This window comes from Cyclopterus lumpus, chromosome 23, assembly GCF_009769545.1.
Source record: "Cyclopterus lumpus isolate fCycLum1 chromosome 23, fCycLum1.pri, whole genome shotgun sequence".
NCBI lineage: Eukaryota > Metazoa > Chordata > Actinopteri > Perciformes > Cyclopteridae > Cyclopterus > Cyclopterus lumpus.
This window is the reverse complement of record NC_046988.1, coordinates 6,912,793-6,938,379: the sequence shown is the minus strand read 5'-3', so window position 1 is coordinate 6,938,379 and position 25,587 is coordinate 6,912,793. Positions and strand designations below refer to the sequence as shown.

General features: G+C 41.3%; 1 protein-coding gene across 1 annotated transcript in view; it reads left to right on the top strand.

The window, feature by feature from the left end:
* The window catches only part of iqsec3a (IQ motif and Sec7 domain ArfGEF 3a), a 33,751-nt gene extending 8,456 nt beyond the window's left edge, over positions 1 to 25,295 (top strand). Inside the window, exons 4-12 of the mRNA XM_034526317.1 lie at positions 6,869 to 7,030; positions 11,017 to 11,139; positions 14,675 to 14,841; positions 17,015 to 17,154; positions 20,227 to 20,352; positions 21,814 to 21,913; positions 22,334 to 22,492; positions 24,783 to 24,875; positions 25,221 to 25,295. Coding sequence (XP_034382208.1) covers positions 6,869 to 7,030; positions 11,017 to 11,139; positions 14,675 to 14,841; positions 17,015 to 17,154; positions 20,227 to 20,352; positions 21,814 to 21,913; positions 22,334 to 22,492; positions 24,783 to 24,875; positions 25,221 to 25,276 — 1,126 coding nt within the window. The 3' untranslated portion in view covers positions 25,277 to 25,295. The remainder of the gene's footprint in view (positions 1 to 6,868; positions 7,031 to 11,016; positions 11,140 to 14,674; positions 14,842 to 17,014; positions 17,155 to 20,226; positions 20,353 to 21,813; positions 21,914 to 22,333; positions 22,493 to 24,782; positions 24,876 to 25,220) is intronic.
* The last annotated feature ends 292 nt before the right edge of the window (positions 25,296 to 25,587 follow it).

Below are 25,587 nucleotides of genomic sequence, written 5' to 3'. Positions count from 1 at the left end.
ATATATGCATAAATATGTAGCTTCTTAGCGTACATACTTGTTGGTATTTTTAAGCAGGATGTTTAAATGTCACAAGCATAAAAGCTTTTAGTTCAGATTGAAGACCAACCGATGTGCTCAGAGAAGGACAGACCTGCTACGGTTATTGTTGCTGAGCAATGATTGGATAATCCCTGCTGTTTTTAAAAAAGAATCAGGTTTTGACACTATTTATCTGACATTTTTGTCAGTTACGATGCAAGACCCCAAGAACGAGCTGTGAAGCCTTTTTTTTTATTCACGGCCAAACCGTGGACGATTTCCTGGTCCGTCATGTGCAGCCACAGGGGCCAAAAATACATTGTTTCACATAGATGTGCATTGTGAAAGAGACATCTGTAGCCTAAATAAGATCATCTTTTTGTGTTGTTGTCGAGGTTAATGAATGTCCCTTTACAAACACAAATAGCCCTTATTTAAATCATTACGTCCTTACAATTTTAAAATTCCATAATTGCCGAATCCATAGTTGCTTTCTTGCCATCGTTCAGCCCAGGGCTGAGCAGTTGGGAGGCGGGGTTAAAGGTTGAATGCTAGTGGGCTTGCTCTATGTGCCCATAGATGTTAAGAGCAGGTCATTTTACACCCAGGAACTTAACCGTTGTTTTGCTTAATGCGCCACTGAGCAACTCACTTTATATATACAGTATATATATATATATATATATATATATATATATATATATATATATATATCCATGGTTTGATGTGCCAATCTCAAAGTGTGCCTTTAATGCAAGGAACCCATACTGATACACAACACTCTTGAAATCAACTATTAGGCCTACCCAACTCCCACTGCTTTTTCCTCTGTGGCTTCAAATATTGTCGGCATAAGAAAAACATTTCTGTCTTGGAAAGCTTGTTTACGTTTGCAGCTTTTGAGCGAGCCATTGTGAATTCAGTTCTCCCCCGCTGCCTAGTGAAGAGTGACAAAGTCAAAACCAGATAAGAACTTCCCAGGACGCGCTCCAGACAGGTGCAAGGTGGTTACATGGCAGCGAGAGATAGGAGGAAAAAGTGTTGCCATGGCGATGACAGTGCATGGGGCCAGCAAAGACTGGATCAGTTGATTTGTTGAGAGAAACACTGGTGAATTATAACTAAGCTAGTTATCATACCGAGATTTAAGAAATCATTACATATTCAGAGAAGCTCTAAAAGATTTATTTTTACATATTACATAACGCATATGTTAATTTATGTTAACATTTACTTCATGCTATAAATGGCGGAACAGAATCTAAGATAGGAGCCGGTTTTAGATTGTTTTATCTCTCAAAAAGCAGCCCTTATTATATTTGTTCAACACTTTAAATTGTCCTTTTAGAAATGTTTGTAACCACATGACTGTTTACAAAGTGCTAAGTAGCCAACAACACACGCTTGAAAGAAATCTTTAAATGAGGACATTTACCATATGCTCTATTAGCTTTTCACCCAAAGCATACCCTAAAGGACCTAAACACCCTACATACAGTTTTCTAATAAATTAACTGATCTCACTTGCATATATTACAAGTTGCTGGGTAACAATTAGTCAGAATACATGAGGGGTGGATCCCAAAAAATAATGGCAACGATCCACAAAGCCTAAAATTCTCATTAGTCAGTCTGCTGCGAGTCGTAAATGTAATTAAAAGTTCCTTCAGCACTGTGCGAAGCGGCATCTTGGGACCTGGAATGAAAAATGTTTCTTTTGTCCCTGCCGCCTCAACCATTTATGGAGAAGCTCACCTTGCTCTCTAAATATCTCGCCTTTGACAAAAAATGCACTGTGTTTCCTTTGGGTGCAAAACCACTACAAGATTGTGTTAGGATATTGCCCCAATTAAGCCATCTCATACAAATGTAGAAGATTGGAGCTCATGAGCACACATTATCTTTTTGCTCACTGCCAAGCTCTACAGCGCAATAAAAGTGCACAATAAAGCCGATTAACTTTGACTCAATGCTGGAGCGTGGCGCTGAAAACAAGAGGAGCAGGAACGAGCTGTGCAGTTACTGGAGAGGAAATAATTACATCGGGAAATCAACAAAATACAGAAAATAAAAGAAACACAAAGAGGGAGGTGGGTTATATAAAAACTGCAATCAAGTTATATTATTATGTTACTATTTCTAAAATAAGATATCAACTCGCTCTGTTTAGGAAAATAACCTAAAGTGCATACAGTATTCAAGATGCATTCCCCTGTGCACATCAATAGCACTGACAAAATGCAGTAAAACTACTTAAAAGATGGAGTTATAGTTTGGCCACTAAAACAGCCGTAGTTCAAGTTTAGGTCAGGATGTAGTCACGATCAAATGAGGCAACAAAATGACAACTCAAACAATTAAATTATTAAAATTAACAAATTGAGAGAGAAGAGGTAATCAAAAGCTATATGATTTGAACATTGAACCCTGGCCTCTCTTTCCAAATATTATTTCTAAATCAGAATACCCTCATGTATATATTTTCTATGACCTTCATGACATTGCAGTGCCAGTCTACTTAGCAAGTCTACTTACAAATTCCCTGACAGATACAATATAGAAAAGATCACTTTGGCAGACTACATGTTTACTATTTGTTGTACAATTAGTTTTTTAAGAGGTCCACTTTGATAGTGTCACTCTAAATGGCAGCTGGAGAGGTACAGGACGTTTGGCTGTAGCATTCATCTGTTTGTTCACATGGTATTTGAAACATATCCTGAGAGGCGAAGTGAGAACTTTGTAATGACTGTTAAATGAAAACTCACAGTTTTCAGAAAATGACAAGTTCCATATAGCTTTTTCTACATACTTGCTATCCCCTCTTCTCATTCCCCAAACACCTTGAAAGATAAGCTGACTTTTAATAAATTGGCTACACGGAAAGAGAGTGAGAGACATAATAAGGAAGGAAGAGCAAAAAGAGAGAGAGAGAGAGATGGGGGGAGAGAGAGAGTGAGAGAGAGAGAGGGCAATCGAGCTTGGGGCTCATTAGTTCCACCAGTTCATATCCTCCCTAATACCTGTGCTGTTGTGTCCGTTGCATCTTAAACAGTGGTGTTTGCTTTGGGCTAAAACGTGGGCATTGCTTGATATGTAGACAAATTAGTTCACACATATGCACGCATTGAGGCAATGTAATGTGTGTGTGTGTGTGTGTGTGTGTGTGTGTGTGTGTGTGTGTGTGTGTGTGTGTGTGTGTGTGGGCAGCAGGTGGTCAAGGAAAGGAAGAAAATTAAAGAGAGAAAAAGTCTGAAGTGCTGTTTGCGTGTGTGTGCGTGTGTGTGTGTGTGTGTGTGTGTGTGTGTGTGTGTGTGTGTGCGCTGCACTAGAATAAAAAGATAACTTGGGTAATGGAAATGGAGTGCAAAAGCAAGAGAGAGGAACGGAAAGGGACACTAAAAGGAAGAGAGGGTGAAAGGTTGAGAGAGAGACCGCTTGATAAAGTTTCCAGCTTGAGAGGGTAAGGAATAACAATGGCTTCATTGAAGGGTGTGTCAAGGACAACTGCCATCACACAAGGGAGCTGATATAAAAACCTTCAACAGAGAGGGGAGGATGTGAGCAGGTGTGGCATTAATTACATATTCCTGAGTATATTGCTCGTTTTGTATGGATGGATATGTATGCACACTAGTGGGTCAGAAATATTCGACATGTAGTAAACGCTTTGATATCAGAGCAGGTCACATGGAATCAAATCAACTTACCATCATGAAAATGGAGCACCAGCAGAGCTTTATGAATTAAATCAAAGGTGAGATAAGTGGGAAGAGAGGTAGAGGGAGAGAAAGGCACATCTGAATGCTTATGTCAGGGAAGGCTAATTAAGATCAGCAGATCAGTGAAGTCTGCCCATCTCCTCGAGTTGGATACCCTGACGCCAGGGTGTGCGGCTTAGTGCTCGTTTGTTTGTGCGTACACAAACATCGCCTGCATTAACATTCTGCCCTCGGTGCTAAATGACCCAGCACATAATTACAAACTCCAAAATCCAGATGGTGAACAGAGAAAAAATTTCTAATTTCTCTTCTGCAGTTGTTCTGCAGGTAGTACGAGGTACGATTGTCGTCATACCTCCATGGCACACATAGTAAGGAAAACAACTTAATGCTAAAGCTAAGCAATGAACATCTCCAATAATTAGTTCAAGTTAGCTTTATAAATAGATCAACCAAGTAGGTCTGCGGTTGCATTGTTTTACATGACATGATATGCCCTTGAAACTGTTATCTCACGGGGTGTTGTGTAGCCTGCAGGGTTGATAGGACAGGGCTCCGGGCATAGATTAGACAGCAAATCCCCATCAGTGTACTGATTCAGAGTTTTGAAGCGTTTACAGTCACAACTCACAATTGTATTACCACTAAGAAAAAACGCACAGCGGCGCAAACCAGCCATTAATCTATCACTGGTTAGTAATGAAACAGAAATGTGTGCATCTGGAGAAAATAGGCAACACGCAGTTCAGCACTTGTAAAGACCATAAAACACCGCTCTGGGGTACTGCCCCTCTGCACAACTGAAATAGATCTAAAAGAGAGGGGCCAATAAAAGTGGATGTTTGTATTTATGATGAGGGTGAGAGTCCAAGATGGAGAAGAAAAAAAAAAAGTGTGTGTAAGGAAGAAAGAGGTCTGTGCATGGAGTCGTTTATTTGAGATTTGTCAGCTGGCACGGCCTCTTGCAGTCACTCCTCTGTTGTGTGCTTGTGTCTCATTATGTTGCACTGCTGCGCTCTTCACAAAAATAAGTCAGTGTTTTCTGATGTACCACCTCTATGATGGACATTTTGTGAAGATTAAGAGACTACGACTGTTGTTCTCAAACCAATGTTGACTGTAGGCGATCCATGTAATTGAACATGACTGTTTTCAGCATTTTCAACCCGGGCCAATGATTGTCCGATGTGCAGTCTCATTCTGCGTCACTCGTAAGAATCCATCTATCCTGCATAATTTCCTTCATTTCCTACCCAATTTTCACCCCCCCCCCCCCCCATCCGAATAATAATCACCATGTGCGATCCATCTGTTGTTGGACAAACATCAAATGAGTAATATCTGCCAAATACGATTGGCGAGCCATCACTTTCGGCTGAGAGGGTGAGCCAGAAACATAGTGTGCTGAGGCTGTCACAGCAGATGCTTTGAGGCAGTCCAGCTTCACTCCCCCCCCCCCCCCCCCCCTCCCCCCACACACACACACACACACACACACACACACACACACACTCTCTATCCTCACATTCCAGTCCCGCACATCTGCTCTGTCTGGTTTTCCTCCAGCCTCCTCCTTCTATCCTGCCCTTTATCCCCTCTCCTCTCCCCTCTGTCCCGCCCTCGCCTTATAAACCCATTAGCTGTGGTACACACACACACTGCTCTGTTATGTAAAGGCTGTGGTTTAAACACTATATAGAGACCGGAGAGGGAGAGCTGTGGCATTGATGTGGTAGCCTTCCTAGAGCAATTCTCCTCCGTGTCTAATAGGGTTATAAATAGTTACGATATTACTCCCTTGTTCATACGTAACTTCTGCCATGCAGTCAGCTGAAAACTATCAGCAAGACGACTGATGGGATCAGAGGAGAGGAGATGACTTTGAGATTCAATGAAACCAGTGAGATGTTTAGACCATCTTCTGAAGGCGTGAGCATGGACGTACTCCTCGTTGTTCAGCCAAATAGATGCTCTCATAGACTACTCACACATGAAAGCTGTGTTATGTCTGTATATACATTATCCTGCCAATGGTTTTGAATGTTTTAGCTCTACCTGAATAAACAACCTTTTCTGTCCACAATGTGCATGTAGGTGAACCGCTACTGGATGCATCAAGCTAACCCTCCTTCATAAATTAGAAATAAACCAATAAAAAACTATTTTAAAACCATATTTTTAGAATAGTGACCTATTCTTGCTTTAAAGTGAACCTTTCCTTTTGCTAAACAGTACTTAATGTGGCCACATGGGACAATTTGTGAACGCTTTAATACAGTGTATCAATAGCACTAGACATATTGATGTCAGTGACACAAAATATCCATTTAGAGTTCGCAACCATGAGCTAATGTTAGCCATCGCAAGCTCAGGTCATACCAGAAAAAGTCAGACTGAAGCAGCAAAACAGGGTGTTGTATTGCTTATGATGATATGTTAACAGTTTTCAAAACCAGATAACATTTTTAGGTTGATATACAATCCTGCAGGCAGCCAATGGATGATTTTGGTATAGTTTTAAAATCAGCTTGTTGTGACCCAACATAGAATTTGTCATCAAATTAATGAAACCTACAAACAAAAGTCACTAACGTTGACTAAAGAAAATCCAGGACCTGTTTCATTCCAACAAAGTCTACCTGGGGGATGCCTCTGTGCATATAAGCAGTTAAGGCTGCATCCCAGATCAGCCATTATGATTCTGGCAGTGTCCTCGGATTTTAGCAGTGTCAAGCTGTTTAGCAGTTGTTAATGAATGTTATAATTCAGCACGGGAATGAATACAGATGAGATTGTGCCCACTGTGTTTTATCACTTTTAGCAGTCTTCCCATACACCGGTATGCACAGTAAGCACCCGGCATTATTACCGCAATGCATCTTTAAAAAAAAAAAAAATTGTTTTCAGGAAATTTCCGTAATGTTCTCTTAGCATTCATTACAATAAATATACGATAAACAAATAAAAGATCTACTTTGTGCTGGTGTGGATTACTGTTGCTAAGTGTGGTTAAAAAAAAAAAGGAAGAAAATCCTCCGTCACAGTCACACTACTAATACCAATATTTAGGACAGACTCCTTTTGCTCATTCAGTCCATTCCTTGACTTTGGTTTGTTTGTTTCAGAAACCCTGACAAGGGCCTCCAGTTCCTGATCTCTCGAGGCTTCATCCCAGATACACCCATCGGCGTTGCCCACTTCCTGCTACAGAGGAAGGGCTTGAGCCGACAGATGATAGGAGAGTTCCTCGGAAACAGCAAGAAGCCCTTCAACAGAGATGTCCTCGAGTGAGTAGCACACCTCGTTTCTTCAGAACGTTTTAGGATAATGTACCGCTCCTCATAACAAGAGGATTCTCCTGACTAATCCCTTTATTTTCTTGGAGATCAGGGGTCAGGGTCAACTGCGGGACTGGATCCAATAAAGGATTTAGCCTCTATTGGAGCCAAAGGAAAATCCTCTGCTTTACTAGTCACAATATAGTGATTGTGGAGTCGTGTTAATACCTGAGCCCAATGTACTTTGATAATATACAGTTTTTAACTCCATTGGTCCATTAGTTGGTTTGACCAGGGTTCTCAAATTACAAGCTCGAGTTCCAGAGCTTGCCTTTCAAAATCCTGTGATCTTTCAGAAATCCTGACTTTTAGACCCTATGGAGCAAACTTAAAATAGCTCCATAATGCAACAAATGCCATTTCTTTCCTCAACCGTCAAGCTCAGATAACAAGTTTGTTTTTCTCAGACTCGAAAAAAAGCTCAGCCACAGCCAGAAAGAGACAGTATACAAATGTTTTCACTGAGAGTAATACTCCTCATGATTAGTTCATAAATATTATAAATTATTTTTATAAGTCATCATGCAGTACAGTCTGTTCTTTACAGCAGAACAAAAATAAAAGGACTGAAAATACACATTAACCCAATGGTGTTAGAGATGCCTTCTTAATGTATTACTCATCAAATAAATGTGAAGACGCTGCAACACACACGTGCACACATGACTCACTCTGTATGTTTCATTCCAGGTCATTAACCTGATGGGCATTATTTTCTTTGAAGTTCTTTCTCTTTTCCATCTTTCAGTAATTGTCTTTTTTTTCTTCTTCTATTACATTCTCTCATTCAGCAATTACTTTGAAATTTGCATATCAACCCGGAGGAGGTACCGTAGATCTTTCTTTTATCCTCTCTTTTGTCCAAGTTATCAAACCTAGAACCCACTTTTAGGGCAGACATACACGACACAGCACTCAGCCGAGTTGTTCACCCCAGGCTGCCCTCATATAATATCCATATTATTTAAAATGGATGCCTTCATGGCTCCTAATACGTCGGATTAACAGGATTATGCTTTTAATGCCTCAAACAGCACAGATATGCCTCAGCGCAGGTGAGAGTGGGATACATAAATGTATATTTATTTTCCTACAGTGCAGTCGTACAGTGGAAGTGATGTTGAAGAAGAACGTGATAGCAGAGTGCAAAGTGTGTGTGAGAGCACTTTCCATAAAGTGTAGTCACAGGAGAGCGCATGAGGGATTGCAGTCTAGTGTGAAAAAGTCACTAGTGTTGATTTATTGAGCTTGAACGTGTGTGTGAGTGAGTGTGTGAAAGCATGTGGCTTCTGTTTGTGTGTGTAGGGGAGTGTGTGAATGCATGTGTGTGTGTCGATCATGTTGCCTCCTGTATTCCCGGAGCTTCCTCCTCTCCTCATGAAGCTGTGCCTCATCCTCTTCTCATTTCTCTGAGCATTAACAACAATAGTTAAAACGTCTCAAGTCAATTATAGTAAATAAATAGTCAATTGTGGTTATAGATTTAGGCTCCAAGAAATGTGGCACCCCGATGAGTCATTTACCGACAATGTAGTATACTTGTTTGGCAGGAAAAATGAGATCTGTTTTCACACTGTCATCGACTCATTGGCTGCTCAAAATGTGGATCCATCTGGTCTGCTGTTTCTTTTTATTTGCATTATGTGTGTGTGTGTGTGTGTGTGTGTGTGTGTGTGTGTGTGTACCTGCCATTGAGCTTTGTAAACACACAATTTAAGCCCTGCTATGCAGACAGGTGTGATGTGTATCCCCCTGCAAGGTGCAGTATACAGATCAACAACGTGTATGCGCGCTAACAGTACGTGTATATGTATACATGCGCATTGTGTGTCCGCCAAGTGCGCGTGTGTTATTGTGTTTGAGTGTGTAAGAGAAGGAGGCGGGAGGGGGAAGGAGAGGGCTGATGTACTTGGGCTGGAGAGCATCTCGTCTGACGTGACATGAACAAGGAGTGACAGCCGGGGAGAGAGAGAGGTGGTGGAGCGAGGAAGTGAGTCATGAAGAGGGCGCCGAGAGAGGCTTGGCAGTCAAAAGAGTTGATCAAGTCAGAGTCACTGTGTACTATAAGCTTTACCTTAATACGCATTATGCTGATAATGTTATATGCAATCCCTCGTGTAAAATATTACACCGTTTACTATATCAAAGTGCCAGTTGTATTTGAATTGTGTTAGAATGGGCAGCATCAAGTATATTGTACTAATAGCAGTCAACTAACCAAGACAACGGCGATATAGAGATGCGTTTTGATCAGTTTCATTACATATGGATGGTGGAGGGGGGGCCATGATGGTGTAAGAGGGTTGGATTTAGGGTCTAGAAAGAGGATCCAAGATATCTAGGGTGGGGGTTGAGGCGATGAAGGGTGAGGGAGGAAAGGAGGAATCAGGGTCGTGGACGGATAGATGGAGGAGAGCGATGTTGACTGATGTCAGCTGGAGGGAAACCGGAGCGGTCGAGACTCCCGAGTGTAGAGGCAGTCTCTTAGCGAGCACTGATTTCTGGTTTCTTCGAACACGAGTGAAGGAAATGTGAGAGAAAATAAATAGAAAGTGGTTTGAATGGGAGTGAATGAGTCAGGTAACATTAGCTGCATATACAAAACAAGTAGTAACAAGTTTAGTTATCGGAGCTGTGGTAGTCGCTGTAGTAGACGTAGGTCAATTAGTAGTAATAGTACTAGAGGTAGTAGAAGCAGTAGTGTAGTAGTAGTAGTAGTAGTAGTTGTAGTAGTAGTAGTAGTAGTAGTAGTGGTAATACAGGATTAGTATAAGTAGCAGTTGAAGTAGTTACAGTTGTAGTATACTTAGTAGACTGTTGGTCAAGTTGCAGCAGCAGTAGTGGTGACTGGATTAAAACACATAGGACTATAAGTGTAGTTCTTCTAATACTCGTGGTGGTGAAAGTACTAAATGAAATAGTGTACACTTCATGGTATTTTTGTTGTGAGCTGATTTTGCAGCGATCTCGTGTCGTAATACACGGTACGTGATGAAATACTGTAGACTCAGCTATCTGACTCTTTTCTGCTGGAGCAGCATGTGTCACAGTCAAGTACCCACCTCATTAACTTGCTTTGTTCACAGTAATCCATCTTCATGTGTGTGTGTGTGCGTGGGTGCGTGCGTGCGTGCGTGCGTGCGTGCGTGCGTGCGTGCGTGCGTGCGTGCGTGCGTGCGTGCGTGCGTGCGTGTGTGTGTGCGTGTGTCTGTGTGTGTGTGTGTGTGCCCCAGTGTTTTCTGTAGTACGACAAACAGAAATAATCCCTACATAATTGTATTTTTGTGAAATCATTTTGAGATCGACTGCATCATCTGTCTTTGAACCATCAATGGGCTGTTAATAACCGAGGCAAAGATGTCCTGAACCCGTGTGGTTTGGAGTACCGTATGAAAGCCGGAGATGAGGGTGTTGAAAAAAACTTTAATTTCATAGTTTGATTATCATTCCGCTTTGTACCTCGACAGAACACCTCACTTCAAAGCGAGGAAAACTTTTAAACCCTCCAACTTGTTCCTAAAGTCACCTTTCACTTCAAAGCCTCATTTCAACTCTACATTGCCCACGTTGTATTTATCCACCTGAACTCATTGGACAGGATATTTAGCTTTTTTAATTAAAGTAATTAAGCCGGCGTAGTCAGGTAATAGGGAGGATGTTCTGCTCTGAGGGACTGTAAGCGCGTACATGTGCATGTGCGTCATGGCAGCTTTGGCATGATGAAGATAGCCGGGTCCAGTCTAATCCCTGGTGCCCGTGCGTGGCTAACACCTGCAATAAGCAGAGTGGTGCTCTGACTGGGAAGCAGATGAGCGGACTTGTATCTTTAGGTCTACATCCACCAATGCCACCAGTGAAGGGGAAGCCACTGCCATCATCTTGATATTTTTGCTATGCATTTTAATATGTTTTCCTTTTTTTGTCCCTGTGCACAGTTGTGTGGTGGATGAGATGGACTTCTCAGGCATGGAGCTGGATGAAGCGCTGAGGAAGTTTCAGGCCCACATTCGTGTCCAGGGAGAAGCCCAGAAGGTGGAACGTCTTATCGAGGCCTTCAGGTAATTATAAAAGCAGTAGCTACAGTGAGACTCTGGCTTCATCTTGCAATATTCTGCACATGTAAGCTGCCATTTCTAAAATCAACATTTGGGTATATTTGTCTTGTATTTTCCCTAAACCTCTTCCCTGATATTAAAAACCGTCCGGAGACGGCGTTTTCAACCAGCTCAAGATGCTAGCTTAAGTAACAGTGTGATTTCGATTTATTCGCAGATTAATGTTGTTTTATTCATATCGCACACATTAATAATAATAATAATACTTCGAATTTATATAGCGCTTTTCTAGGCACTCAAAGACGCTTACATTTAAATTTAAATAAATGCAAGAGATTTGACCATGAGTGTGACAAAAGTATTAATATTCAGAAACATTATTGCGTGAGAGAATAGTTGATTTAAAAAAAAAAGTCAGATATGAATATTTATCGTGCAAAATACACAAAATATCCCTCATTTGTCCTACTGGCGTCATTTACTTCCTACTATAATGTAAATCTGGATGTGTTGATATTTGAGCGGATGCAAAAAGTGAAATGATATACTGTCACTCAAGCATTACCTCTGGGCCGAACTTGCAGGGCTTTAAGATGCATTTCACAGGTTGTTTGATCATGAAATATGCTTTCATCAAGTTCTGAAGACGTGCTGAGGAGGTACAGATGTGAATTTGTGATTTGTGGGATGTGAGCTCAGGCTTCTGTACGCCAGACAGATACATAAAGAGGGAACATGAAAACAAGCTAGTGTGACTAAATTTAATCAGAAAACAAATCCACAGCCATACACGCAAAAAAAAAAAGAGACACAAGGACATGCACACATAAGCCCCGGAGAAGTAATGGACAAATCACAGTATGAACATGTGAACGCAAATACGCATTCATCTTGATGACACAGATATGATCTCAGCAGTCGAGTCACACTGCCTCATCTCAACAAAAGGCACACTTTTTATTCTCCTTTCTGCTGCAATAAAACGTTGACAATGCAGCCCCGATCCGGATATCCAGGGAGCGTGTCCTTTCGAGCCACGATTGTGCGGCAGGGAGACGATTTGCAGTGCATCTGTGGCTCTGTGTGTTAATGCTAACTGTTTGGCGTCGCCCCTCCGGAGTAACAACCACCTGTCACTGTTATCGAAGGTGCCCAATGAGGAGATAACGTGGCAGCATTGTCAGTGGGCATAGAGGTTGGCACTGGTAACGTTTGGACATCAGGCTGGCTCTGCATGTTATCAGGAGTAAGAGGGAGGTTGGGTGGGGGGGAGGGGAGGGACACAACCCGGGAAAAAGAAGGAAGGAAGGGGAGAAAAAGGAGAGGGAGAGAGAGGAAGGTTTATAAATAACCAGCGTTGCGTAACCGCCACTGCCTCTCTGTGCCTGCCTCCCCTGCTCCTGGGCCCCAAACACACACACACGCGCGCGCGCACACACGCACACACACACACACGCACACACGCACACACAGAAAGAGAGAAATCTCCGAAGTAAGTGAAGGGGATTTGAAGCAGCAGGGGTAAAGAGAGAGGGGAAAAGTGAAAAGCAGCCTCAGTATCTGCTGCGTCAGTGTGCTAATGAATGAACAAATATGAGCCAGCTCCCAATGCTGCAGCTATATATAAATATTTAGTTTATATGTTCATGTCTGCATTACAGTGGAGTATCCTTTATTTACTCACCCTGCGGTCACAAACACTTTCTATTTTCTATTATGGTTATTATAGATAAAGATCTCGCGACGTGTTTAATCTTGCACCGAGATCCATCCTCACAGAGTACATAATGACTGTTGGATTACACCATCTTTAGCGATCTGCAACAAAAAACAAATTAGTTTGGAAGACGGCAGCATGTGACAAATTTGCCGACAGCCAAATCCACTCGCCGAGCTGCAATCTTTGTCGTTTTTTACCGTGTTGTTGTTGTTGTTGTTGTTCTTCTTTTTTGGCTTTCTGTCTGTGCCGAGTAAGAGCACACTTAGAAAGCAGCTCAAATTGAGGCTTTTCTTTGGATGGTGCTATAAGGATTCACAGACAAGGTCATAATTGCTGGTTGCTGTGGAGTCACGGGTTTCAGACAGAGATGTGAATAAACGATCTGTGTGAAGCTTTATGATTACCAGGCTAAAACAAATACTGTACACCACGAGCACACATGGCCGCGATGCTGCTTACGGTTGGTTACAAGGGGACACACACAATAAAACCAGAGGCTCTTCAGTAAAAAAACACAATTATATACCAGAAATATAGATGTTATTGTCTTTATTTATATAGATGTCTATCTAGCAAATAATAAGTCAAGCTTTCCATAATAATGTACGAATATCAAAACAAGAGCCACATAACTTGCATACAGCATAATGCATTCAATATTATGTTATTTTATGTTGTGTAAAAAAACTAATTAAAATCTCCACTGTCAAAACAAACTTTAAAACTCAATAAATACAAAGAGCGGTCACTCAGATCAGTATTTCTAACATGTTGATCTACTCAAAGCTTCTCTCATTTGGACTTTGGTGGTTGGACAGTTGGACGACACGGCTTAGTGATGTCCTTGTAAATCAAACTGAAACTATAAAAGTGAGGGTGAGCAAGATAGGAAATAAACAGGCAAAAATAAAACAAGCTCTGTTTTTCCTTTTTGATAATCTTGCACGGTTTAAGCAGTGTTCGAAAGCTTATTAAAAACACACACACAGACAGACAGACAGACATATATTGCTGTGTCTGATGACTCACACACAGTAGATGTTCTATTGTATTATTCATTCCCTAACCAGGAAGTGTCCATGCACTTTACAGGGAAACAAATTCTCTCTCTCCCCCTCTGGGCACTTCTTTCTGAAGCGCACACACACGTATGCAAACACCAGAAGTAAGTGTCTACAAATCTGTTAGATTCACACTTTCCAGAACCGCATAACGCAGAGGCACTCCCATTCCAAGCCTTTTATTTTTAGGGGTGTGCATCAAAATGAGCCTGGCCTCTGTCGATTTCTTTTGCAGAAGTACAGCGGTAAAAAATGTTCATATTTCAAACGTATTACTTCATCTCTTCGTCACAGTAACAATCCATAAATGTCGGAGAATGTTTAAATATGGCTCGCTGAAGGTTGTGTGGGTCGACTCCCTCACGACAACCATCCAATCCAGTGGGACAGATGTGCTACTACAGAGAGACAGGGCAACCACTGTGAGGTTCATTGTTCCTGAAAGGCAGCAAACAGCTTCAGATGAAGCCACGAGCTAAATTAAAGCCATAACTCTTATTTCTGTGTGACACTCATGCTCAGCGTGTGACAAATCAATATGTAGTGTGTTGAAGGATGCCTTCAGTCTTTTCGGGGAACATATTATCTGTGTCTTTTTCCCATCTTCCAATCTGTCCTCTTACTCCTAACTGGGCTCACCTATTCTTTACAACAACATACATTCCCGTTCCTTCCTCTTCATCTCTCCACCCTTCTTTTTTTTTCTTCTCCCCTCTAATTGTCTCCTCTTCTTCCTCCACCCCCTGTACACCTACAGTCAGCGCTACTGCATGTGTAACCCCGATGTGGTGCAGCAGTTTCACAACCCAGACACCATCTTCATTCTGGCCTTCGCCATCATTCTGCTCAACACTGACATGTACAGTCCAAACATCAAGCCCGACCGCAAGATGATGTTGGAGGATTTCATACGCAACCTGCGAGGTAAGTGACACAGCATCTAAGCATGTGTGTGGAGGCTCATTAAGGGAGTTAAAGTGACATTAATTAGTTGACATAATCGGCTCATGTAACGTCGGTTCGTTTTTAGGTGCGTTTGTGTGGGTCTGAGGCTTTCTAAATCTTATTATTATTATTATTATTATTAATTTTCGGACCATTTCCCAATAGTTTGAATCTTACAACAGTGTGAAAAACAAAATCAGTAAAACACAAAAATCTTTGGTGTTTGGATCTGTGTTAAATCAAACATCCCTGCACAAATTCAGGTAATAAAGATAAGATAATATTTCTCCCCCTGCCGGCCTTGCTTTATGCATTCATAACTCATAGCGACACCGACAGAAAGCACCTGTAATTCTTGTCTCCCGTATGCAGACAGATGCTCATTCGCCGACCGGAGCGTTATAGTTTTGTTCTTCCTCGGTGCAATTAATCAGGGAATCCTGAGGTCGATGAGGAACAACTTTAATAGATTCACCCAGACTGTTCCCCACAATTCAATTAAGTTGAGAAATCAATTTTGGCATCTTATGCAAATTAAAATATGCCACTCTCTCTTGGCCTTTCTATTTGTCTTTTGCTCAGTTTTCTATGTTTTCTCTGCTTCTCTCTGCATTCTCTTTTCTTGTTTTGTCTCAGTCAGAATATCATTTGGTCTGTTTATTTTTTTCCGTCTATCCTTGTTTATATTCTCCCTGATTCTTTATCCTCTTTTCTTTTCTCCATCATGTCTCTCCTACACACTGGCAGACGAATAACTCAATCAACTAATTGACTGAGGTGAAATGCAATTGTGCACCAGAAACCAATAGTAATGAAGAACCACAGAACATTCATTATCTCAATTAAAACAGACTGTCAGTGTCAAAGCTATTCCACAACGGGCCAACATAATATAAACCAGCCTCCACCATAAATGAATCCTTATTGCAAAATATAAATTGCAATGTCTCCATTACTGGATAGTGAGGATGGTCTCCGATTGACACAAAATTCAGTTTTTAAGGTATTTAGTCACAAATCATAGTATTGGACAAATGAAATGTTTGACATATTGATTGCGCCACTTGAAACCAAAGTTACTGTAAGTTATCACCAGGGAAACATAAATGTGTTCCAGACAGCTTTAATTTAAAACCACATATCACACTTTAAGAAAAGTCACCGGATCCCCGAAGTAATACAAAGTAATAATTTGTAGGACTTATCATCCGGGGACCATGAATGACAGTAACAAAATAGTACCATGTTGAGATATTTCACACGATGAGTGAAATCGAAATGAAAAGTCAGGGGATCACCACCGGCATTGAGATTCACTCTGTGAGCACCATAAATGTCAAAATGTCAATCCATTCAATAATTACATGATTTCAGTCTGGACCACCAACCAACTGTAATCACCATGCAAAGGGACATAAAGCAGTGAAGTTGTGAGGAGTGTAAGAAAATATGCATTCAGCAAAAATACAAAGTCACTTATATATGTGACACTTTACACCCACCCCCCCCCCCCCTCCCCCCCCCCGGGACATCTCCTCCACTCCCTCCGACTCCATAATGTGTAGCGATGTCTCAGTGGTGTCCCATGGTGCCTCACTGTCGCTGCCATCCCTTGTGGCGGTTTCATTTCCTCCAAACACTTCCTGCCACATTGAAAACTCAATGTACCACACAGTACGGTACAGCTGTGCGGATATAATGGGGAGCATCTCGAGGGCAACCTTTCAGCCTAGTGACATGCAGCTCTACCTGCCTCGAACTGCACTGTGTTCCAGACAGAACATCTTCCGCAGGTGTTAACCTTTCACTTTCGCCAATTAACCTCCTCTCACACGGCTTTCTGTCATTACCTAATGGAGACATTGAAAGACAAAAATACAAAGAAGGACGGACGAGGAGAGACAGAGTTCTCCTTTGCTCGGAATATAATATTTTGTTCCACTCCAAGTCAAATAACAACGTGCACACAGTTACGTTGCACATGTGTATACACAAACCCTGCTCTATTGAAGCCAGAGTAGACACACAATGGCCCCTCTACCACTGTAACGACAGCAGTCCCTCCATGCTCCTTCTGATGGACAGTACTGTCTGGTTAAATTATTGGTGATGTGTGTAGACTTTGTGTGTAAGCAGCCTATTCCCATCTTAGGTGTGGATGATGGAGCAGACATCCCAAGAGACATGGTGGTCGGAATCTATGAAAGAATACAACTGAGGGAGTTACGCTCCAACGAAGATCACGTCACCTACGTCTCCAAGGTGGAGCAGTCCATCGTAGGCATGAAAACAGTAAGGGCACACAGACACACTTTTGTTCTATACTTGTGAGGATCTCCAGGACCTAATGCATTCCTTAGCAACAAGTAACCTTTTCTTAGCTTTGACTGAAACCATGTTAAACCTTAACCTGCACTAGTTTATATGTTTAGCCACTCTGGGGAGCGCGACAAACACTTAACATAGCCACCTGGCAAATGTAAATTTATCTCTTCCTGAGGAAATGATCTGGCTCTTCGGCTGCTAAATGCTACACAATGTTCACCAGCTAGTCGCTAACTTTGTCCTTCTGCCGTCTGGTGCTGGGCAGGTGCAGTCGACTTGGTTTACAAGAGGTTGTGTTCCTGAAAACAACTTCTCTTGCATCTATGAAGGACATTGGTACATTAAGAGAGGGCCATAAACAAAGCTATAGGTCATAAAAACAAAATAATGAGCCAAAAGATGCTAAAGTGCTACGTCAAGCAGAGGAGAACATCAGGGTCTGGTGAGGATTTCAGTGGGTTCATCACTAAAAGCAAACCCTTGAATATTATACATAATTTAACTTGAAAACCGGGTCTAACAAACACAAATATCCTTATTTTAAATGCTTAAATGTCAAAGATAAGCATATTGCATTACATTACTCAAATCATCCGAGATGGGGTTGATGGTACTGTAACCGTTTTCATCATGAGACAGAAACCTCACCAATTATTTGATGGGGATTAAAAACACACAATCATTGTTTTCATGACACAGTGAGACACATTATTTGATCTATTTTGTTCAGCATATTTTATAATCTTCCTGGCTTAACGATAACACAAAACATGTCACTCAGTTCGTGCCAAGCCGCCTACTATTATTCAAGACCTTATCACTATCACCTAGCCCTGGTTGTGTTAGCAGAGCACATTTATTAGCCATTAAATGTCTCATAAGCAGTGCGATCATTACCTCAGGTCATTACTCCAGCTGGATACATCGTTAACCACTGCTATCATTAGAGTCTATTTTTTACTATTAAGGTTGAAAGGTTGGTCAGTGCACATGAGTAATGGTTGAACCACTCTTTAAACACTGGAATGTCCTTTAGTTAGGAGTCAACTACAGACATTCACCGTGTGAATATTTGTGCAAAGTTTGATGTGTATTTGGAAACCTAATGCCATTCTCAGCCTCTTTGGCACTTTGTATTAGTTTTAATAAGTAATCATGAACATGCCAACATGCTAAACGAAGATGTTGAATATGGTGAACGTGATACATGATAAACATTAGCATGTTAGCATTGTGTTACTCTTAACTATAGACGATTAGTTTAGCTATAGTCTCATCTGTCTGTCCATCCGCAAGATGAGCCATGAACGTTTGGATCAATCTTCCTATAAATTGACTTTTAATTGGTTTTAAAGTGAATCTCCATCATTCCCTGTTTACTTTCAGAATGACATTGGATCTATGACATTGAAAAGATTTCCACTGTCTTTTTCTTTTTTTGTGGCTTTTGCCTTTCAGTGTCTCAGTGATGGATGAGTAGCCATAGGATGACAGAGGGAGTGTTGTCATAGCCAAAACAATGATGGATTGTTGTGACAGGAACTGACAATTCCTGCCTATGGCAGCTGTCTGCCATAAAAAGACTTATAGATGAAGTTTCCTTTTCAGAAATATTGTAACAGCAAGTGTCAGAGTTCCTTTAATGTGGATTTAAAACACATGCAAAAAGGGAGTGGTTTACATTAGAAGACATGTTCCTAATTCAAGGGTTTTGCTTCTTTTTTTATTATATTTGATGTCTTAATGAAAGTAAAGAAGTTATTTTAGATCCAAGCATTTTTACGGTAAAATGTCCTTAAATATTTTATATGGATAAGATTTGTAGAATATATTTTTTTTAGTCATACAATTGATTTGTTTATTTTATGACTAACTCTCCTGTCAAACTGTTTGTTACTAATTCAATCAGTAAAGGACTTCTTCGTCAAACATGCATTAGGCATTTCAAGCTAATGATGTCTTTATATGTTTCGAACATTAGTGTAATGAGAAACCAGGCTGGCTTTGACCAGCTGGGCGGGAGTCTGTAGACCCTGCAGTGAGGAGGGATGAGAGCGTGAGAGGAAGAGAAAAGAGGCTGTGTATGTGCCTTGCAAATAGTCCACAGGAAGCAGAGGGAATTCAAATTGGAAATGCACAAAGACAAAAAACGATCGGAGGCCACGGATGAATCCATTTTATCACGAAGAGGTGATCCAAAATGGAGAGACATCGTGAGAGCATTATTTAATCGGTCACCGGCATTTTCCTAGTGTAATCTGCTTAAACATCGAAAAGCACTTAAGTCTAAGAGGAGAAGCCCGGCCTCTAGCAACACATCTGCAGTGTTTTGTAAAAATACAAGACAACAACTTCATAATGGACCTCCAAGTGTAGCATTACCACCTTTTGGTCTTTAGTTGTCAATAACTTGTAAAAATAATACAACAATCAATTTGACAGCAACTCATAAAAGGTTGTTTTATGTTTTAGAGCAAGAAGTCTCTCATCTTACTCTAGGATTGCTCTATCTACTAGCTAGACGTAGGTCTCTCTATAGAAGTACGTAGAGTAGCATCGCTACACATGTCTTCATACATTTCATTTTGCTCAAATATTAAAATGAGACCTTTTGCTTGTTCTAATGCAAGTACAAGTACAAAGAGCAACCGCGGCACAGAAAAGTAAAGAATCCTAACATGTGGACCTGCATTAATGCCCATGTTCTCCTCAGGGAAACACATGCTGCCTTATCCCTATCTTCTTTTTATTTTTTCATTTTTTTTAAGCTCAGTCTTTATGTCACTAATTTGTCTCAGCAAACAGTGTTTAATGTTGTTTTTTTCTGTGATACTTCAGTCCCAGTGAATAATGTGTAGTGCTCCAGCCAAAAGTAATGTGTGTTAAAAGTCTCAGACTTAAATTCTCTTTCCCCTGAGGGAAATGTTTTATCTGATGCTCTCTGTTTCATAAGGTCTGGAATGACTTTCCAGCTTCGCCGACTCTTCATCTGAGTGATTGAAGCTCTCCTTTCACCTGGATGTCTGTCTTCCTCTGCAGGTTCTCTCCGTCCCTCATAGAAGACTGGTGTGCTGCAGTCGACTTTTTGAGGTGACTGATGTCAACAAGGCCCAAAAACAGGCAGCGCATCAGAGAGAAGTCTTCCTCTTCAATGATCTCATTGTGGTTAGTATACAATAAGAGAGATTCGGGGTAATAATTCATATTTTTATTATAAATGTTGTTTACGGTATTTTTATAACCACTCCAAAAAAAGTCTTTAAAGCTGCTTATTTTACACTTCCAGCTGCAATGCACCATCACCTACCTCGACTGTGAGCCCCCTCTCTTCCTCAATGTTGTTTCATCAGTCACTCCCATCCGGCCCTTTCTTTTAATAATAGATAGTAAATGCAGTTTTGCAGTGCACTCATAAGCAAATATCTGTCCCCCTACAGAGAGCTTTAAGGGCCAGTAATAAAATTGTGTTTCATAGCCAGATAAGTTCATTTGGTCCAAAGTTGTGTAGATTGGAGAATTATAAAAGGTTTAATGTTGGGCATAATGAATGTGCCCATGAGGAGGCACACAGGAGTTATCCATCCAAAGTGTTTAACTCCTCTCATAATTATGTCAAATGTGGATATCTGTGCAGCAAAAGGAGAAGCAGCATCCTTTTCTGCTTAAGCATTACAATCGGCTTGTAGCTCCGTCACTTCGAGCTAATCACTCTACAAAGTCACGACTGTTTGCTGTGCTGGCTCCTCATTGGTGGAACGAGCTCCCCATTGACGTCAGGACAGCAGAAAGTCTCTACATCTTCCGTTGCAAACTAAAAACACATATTTTTCGACTAATACCTTGAATAGGGAAGGTAGCGCCGTATTAGCACTTTAGTAGCACTTAAATGGCTCTTACTGATAGCACTTTGTAGTTTAACGTTATTGACGAAATTGTAGTTTCTCGATTGGTGTTGTTCTGAGTTTGGACTCATGGTTTAATGCACTTATTGTAAGTCGCTTTGGATAAAAGCGTCAGCTAAATGACATGTAATGTAATTGGTATAGCTGCTGGAAAAGGAGGTTCGAAGGCCAATTCTGAAGTAAGAGGTGAAAGGAGGCGTCTTCACACATTACAATGGAATTCTGTTCATTTGGCACTAAAAGTTAGCGGTGCGATTTATTCCAGGGACATGTTTTCTCCTGACAGCTTTGAGAGTAGGGTAGTCATTTTGAAGGACTTTACCGCAAAATTAAAGCGATGGGAACCCCTGTTCTAGTAGCTCGAACATGTCAAGTAGTGTTTAATGTGCCGACGTGATGTATTGGTTTAACATGGCTCGCCTGGTGAATTATGCCCAACAGTACCGCTGCAAAACAGATTTGCCTCATCGTTCTCTATCTGGAAGGTCATTCGATGAAAAAGCATCAAATACATCCTGATATAAGCTCGCCATGGTGTTGTTTTTCAAAGAACGCGAGCGCATAATCTGATACACTTTGAAACTTACATTGTACATAAAAAATGTACTCTATCTGGTCTCGACAGATATGTTGAATTTCTTTGAAATTGCTTGGCGATATGGACATATCAGTGCAGCTCTCTGTCGATCAAATTGTTGCTATAACTTTGGTTTCTTGTTTGCAGATCTTGAAGCTTTGCCCAAAGAAGAAGAGTTCTGCAGCCTACACGTTCTGCAAAGCAATGGGCCTACTTGGCATGCAGTTTCACCTGTTTGAAAATGAATGTAAGTCATAACATCTTCACTGCGGACAGCTGCCATGAAAAACATGAAAGGTACCTCCGAGTTGAATTGAAGAAGGGCTTTAGGAGTTACGCCTGTATTTGAAATAGGTTTGATGTGAAACTGCTTTTTATTGTTGCTTCATTTTTTATATTCATGATGGCAGAATGTCATCATCCTGGACTTTTCCATATAGAAATATCCTCATGAAGCATGCCTTTGCACTTACTTTTCAATATGTAATCATCCCAACCTTCAAATTGAGCATTTTCTCCAAAAGGAGAACACAATAAATTAACAAAACTACATTTAAAAAGTATTTTAATGCCTGTAGTATTAAAATTGCTAATACCTTGCAAACTGTTCGTGCAATGTCTCTTGTTACTCATATCTCAACAACTCAATGCCTTCTGTGCTCCCCAGTCTACCCTCATGGTATCACCATCCTCTCACCGTTTGGCTCAGACAAGAAGCAGGTTCTTAACTTCTGTGCCCAAAGTGCTGAGGAGCTGCTCAAGTTTGTAGAAGACCTGAAGGAATCAATCTCAGAGGTGTCGGAGATGGAGCAGATACGTATCGAGTGTAAGTGTGTCTTTTTAGGGTTTTCACCACATTACAACGGAAGATTAGAGACACATTCAGTAGACTGCAGGCTGCCAATCCGTTGTGTATACATACATTATGTGACGTAGAAGATCCATGAAGTGAAATGTGTGTGTGAATCCTCCTCTGGCAATGCAGCCGGCGTCACATTCTGAACCAAATCAATAAACTCACATCTTGGAAAAGGTGAGACTCCAGTTGGATTCTAAGCTACGCTGTGTGGGAATCAATACGTCCTCAGATATCACACAGGAGTCAGAAGTCATCCTTTTGCTTTGTGTTACTTGTTGACTTGTGTAGGTGTATTTTGGTTCCTTTGGTGCACTGCGGCTCAAACAGGCTGCAGGGGGGCAGGACATTGGAGGTAAAAAGAGGCCAGTTTTCCTCAAAGCTGCCAGCCATCTGAGTTGTTTGGGTCTGCGTGCATTTGAAATTCTCCAGACAATAAGACATGCGCATACTTTGACCCACTCGGAGAACCAGAGTATCCAGAGCCTGGCTCCTGGCAGTGGGCCTCAAAGAGAGCACCCCTGCTGGTGTTTGACGCAACCCTTCACAGAGAGGGAGTGCCCGGCAGCCCGTGAGAGCAAGCAACAAACAACATATGGAGACAGGTTGACAGACGGTAGTTATTTATCTCAGTAGAGTGGAGCAACGACAATTTAAACCAACACACACACATAAGAACTCATGTTGAGACATATGTGTTCGAAAGGCATGCAAACGAAAAAAGTTTTTGCAAAGACAGGAACTAAATTTAGAACAAGAATGATTGCTGGCACCACGTCATCCTTTCTCCTCTCAGGGTTTTGTCTTGTCGGCACATTAGCAAACATGTCTGCAGCTGGAACACTTGTGTTTGGGCTTTCCCTCTTTGAGAGGCCGAATGTACAGTTTCTGTTCACTGGGAGGTGAATACTTTCCTGCATCGCGATCTGTATAATGATAATTTTAATTCAGTCCTACACTCACTTTAAATGTATTTATGTTCCCTATCTTGTTTAAGTCCATGAAAGTATATTTTAAATTGAAAAAAATAAATAAAAAAAGGTGCTAATTATAGGTGCAATAGGAATTTCCTTGAAAAAACTGCTCCATTTAAAAAGAAACGGTCTCACTCTATAATTACTACGACAACACATGCTTATTTGCAGAAACGTAGAGCTTCATCTGATACCTTTACCAGTAGACACACTACCAGATGGGACACTTTCTGTTCTGTTGTAACACAGGCACCGAAATGAAAAAGGGGGTACATTGAGTACTTTACCCTTAAAGCACTTCATTGTTGACGTCATTGGGCATCCCATAATAACCCTTACCATATTATAATTCAAGTGGTCTGAATGAAAATGACCATTCTGCAGATCCTCTTGGCTGTGTTTTGAGGCCTGAGAGAATCTAGCCAGTGAAGGGAGACTTCCCTTTAGAGAGAGACGGCGCTCCTATTGGCTGTACTACAAATGCAGATGTGCATGCACCTGCGTGAAAGCCTGATTCAACGGCCGATTCATATACTGTGGGGGGAAATCGCTATTCTAGCGTTGGCAACAACTGTCAACACTGGAACGCTACCCAAAAAAGAAAGACAAAAAGAGAGTCTGAGCTAGCCTCACGGTGCAACGGGCAGTCGCTGGGGGCGAGCGTCATTCTCTCTCTGCATCTTTAAGAGCTTAGCCTTCTGCGTGACAGCTGCGGTTGGCAGAAGGCCAAACTCTTATTGGCAAAATGTTCTCTCCATTTCTGAAATGAAATGAATGACAAGTACTCAAACAGGTTACTGTGTGAAGCGTGTGCGTATGCCCCTGCACGTCTTGCGGGGAGGGGCTTCGGGGCTTTTCCAGGAAACGGCCTGTTGAATTACAATATGACAAAAGATTATTATGGCATCTTTTGCTAATAATGGCAAAAATATCCTGCCTCCCCCAGCTTTGAGGTCACATCCGTCAATTTTGCAGCTCAGAATTAGAATGCAGTGCAGTGTTAGAGACAAAACAACATTTAGTCATCATGATTGGAAATGACACGCAATTACCATCAAGTGTGAAGTGTAATTAGTGAGATGGCAAGTTGTGTTTTGAGATTAGAGGACAAGAGTGGGAGGGGAAGGCAACGAGAGCGGGGGTGTTCGGCATTTGAAAGAAAGTAGACTTATGCCGATTAATGTTGTTTCTATACCCATCTACGCCTACCACCTGTCCATCTATGTGTTCGGCTCTGTCATGGTGTGTAAATGATAGATCATTCTTGTCTCCGGTTCTCTCTGCAGGGGAGCTGGAAAAGCAGCAGGGAGCCAAGGCACACTCAGTAAAGAACAACGGCACACAGCTAGAGCTGCGTGGCAAACAAGGCTCCCCATCAGGTGTGTGTGAGTGTGTGAGCACCGTCGCCTTTTTATTTTAACACCTACTGCAGAGACCATGTCTTCAATTGCATTGATCTACCTATCTAGTTAATACAAAGTTGAACCACTGCTGTTTTTATGAATTATTGACAAAACACGTTTATACGTGTTTTTTTTTTTTAAAGGGAGGTGTTATAGTTTAACGAATCTTATATATTGTCTGTGTAGTGGAGTGATATAAAGTGCATTAGTTTAAAGTGTAGTTTTTGCTCTTAAAAAATAAAAAATAAGCAGTGAAAGCTAAAATTACAGACATTTTGCTGCCACTTTTGTCTCTTTTCCCTCCATTTTTTCTCCGTCCAGGAAACCAGGAGATAGATGAACGAAGTGGACTCAATGCCGTAGAGGTAAGTGCTTAGTGATAGGGCCATGTCCCAAATAACAGGTAAGTCAGTACAGGGTTTCAGTACAAAGGTAGGATGAGACAGGATGAAACCCCAGGACTAGTCATATCTTCAGGGCTCGAGGCGTCAAGCTGAAGTGGGTGAAGAGTGGATGAGAGAACGAGTGCTGCTGGGCAAAGTGTGTGTGAGGTAACCCAACCAAACTAAATATATTAGATAAAAGTACTTAAAAATAAAGATGGTGGGTTAGGGGAACTTAATAACATCATAACACGTTCTACCCATGCACAGAGAACACATCAGACTCATAGGCTTAAATATGATCT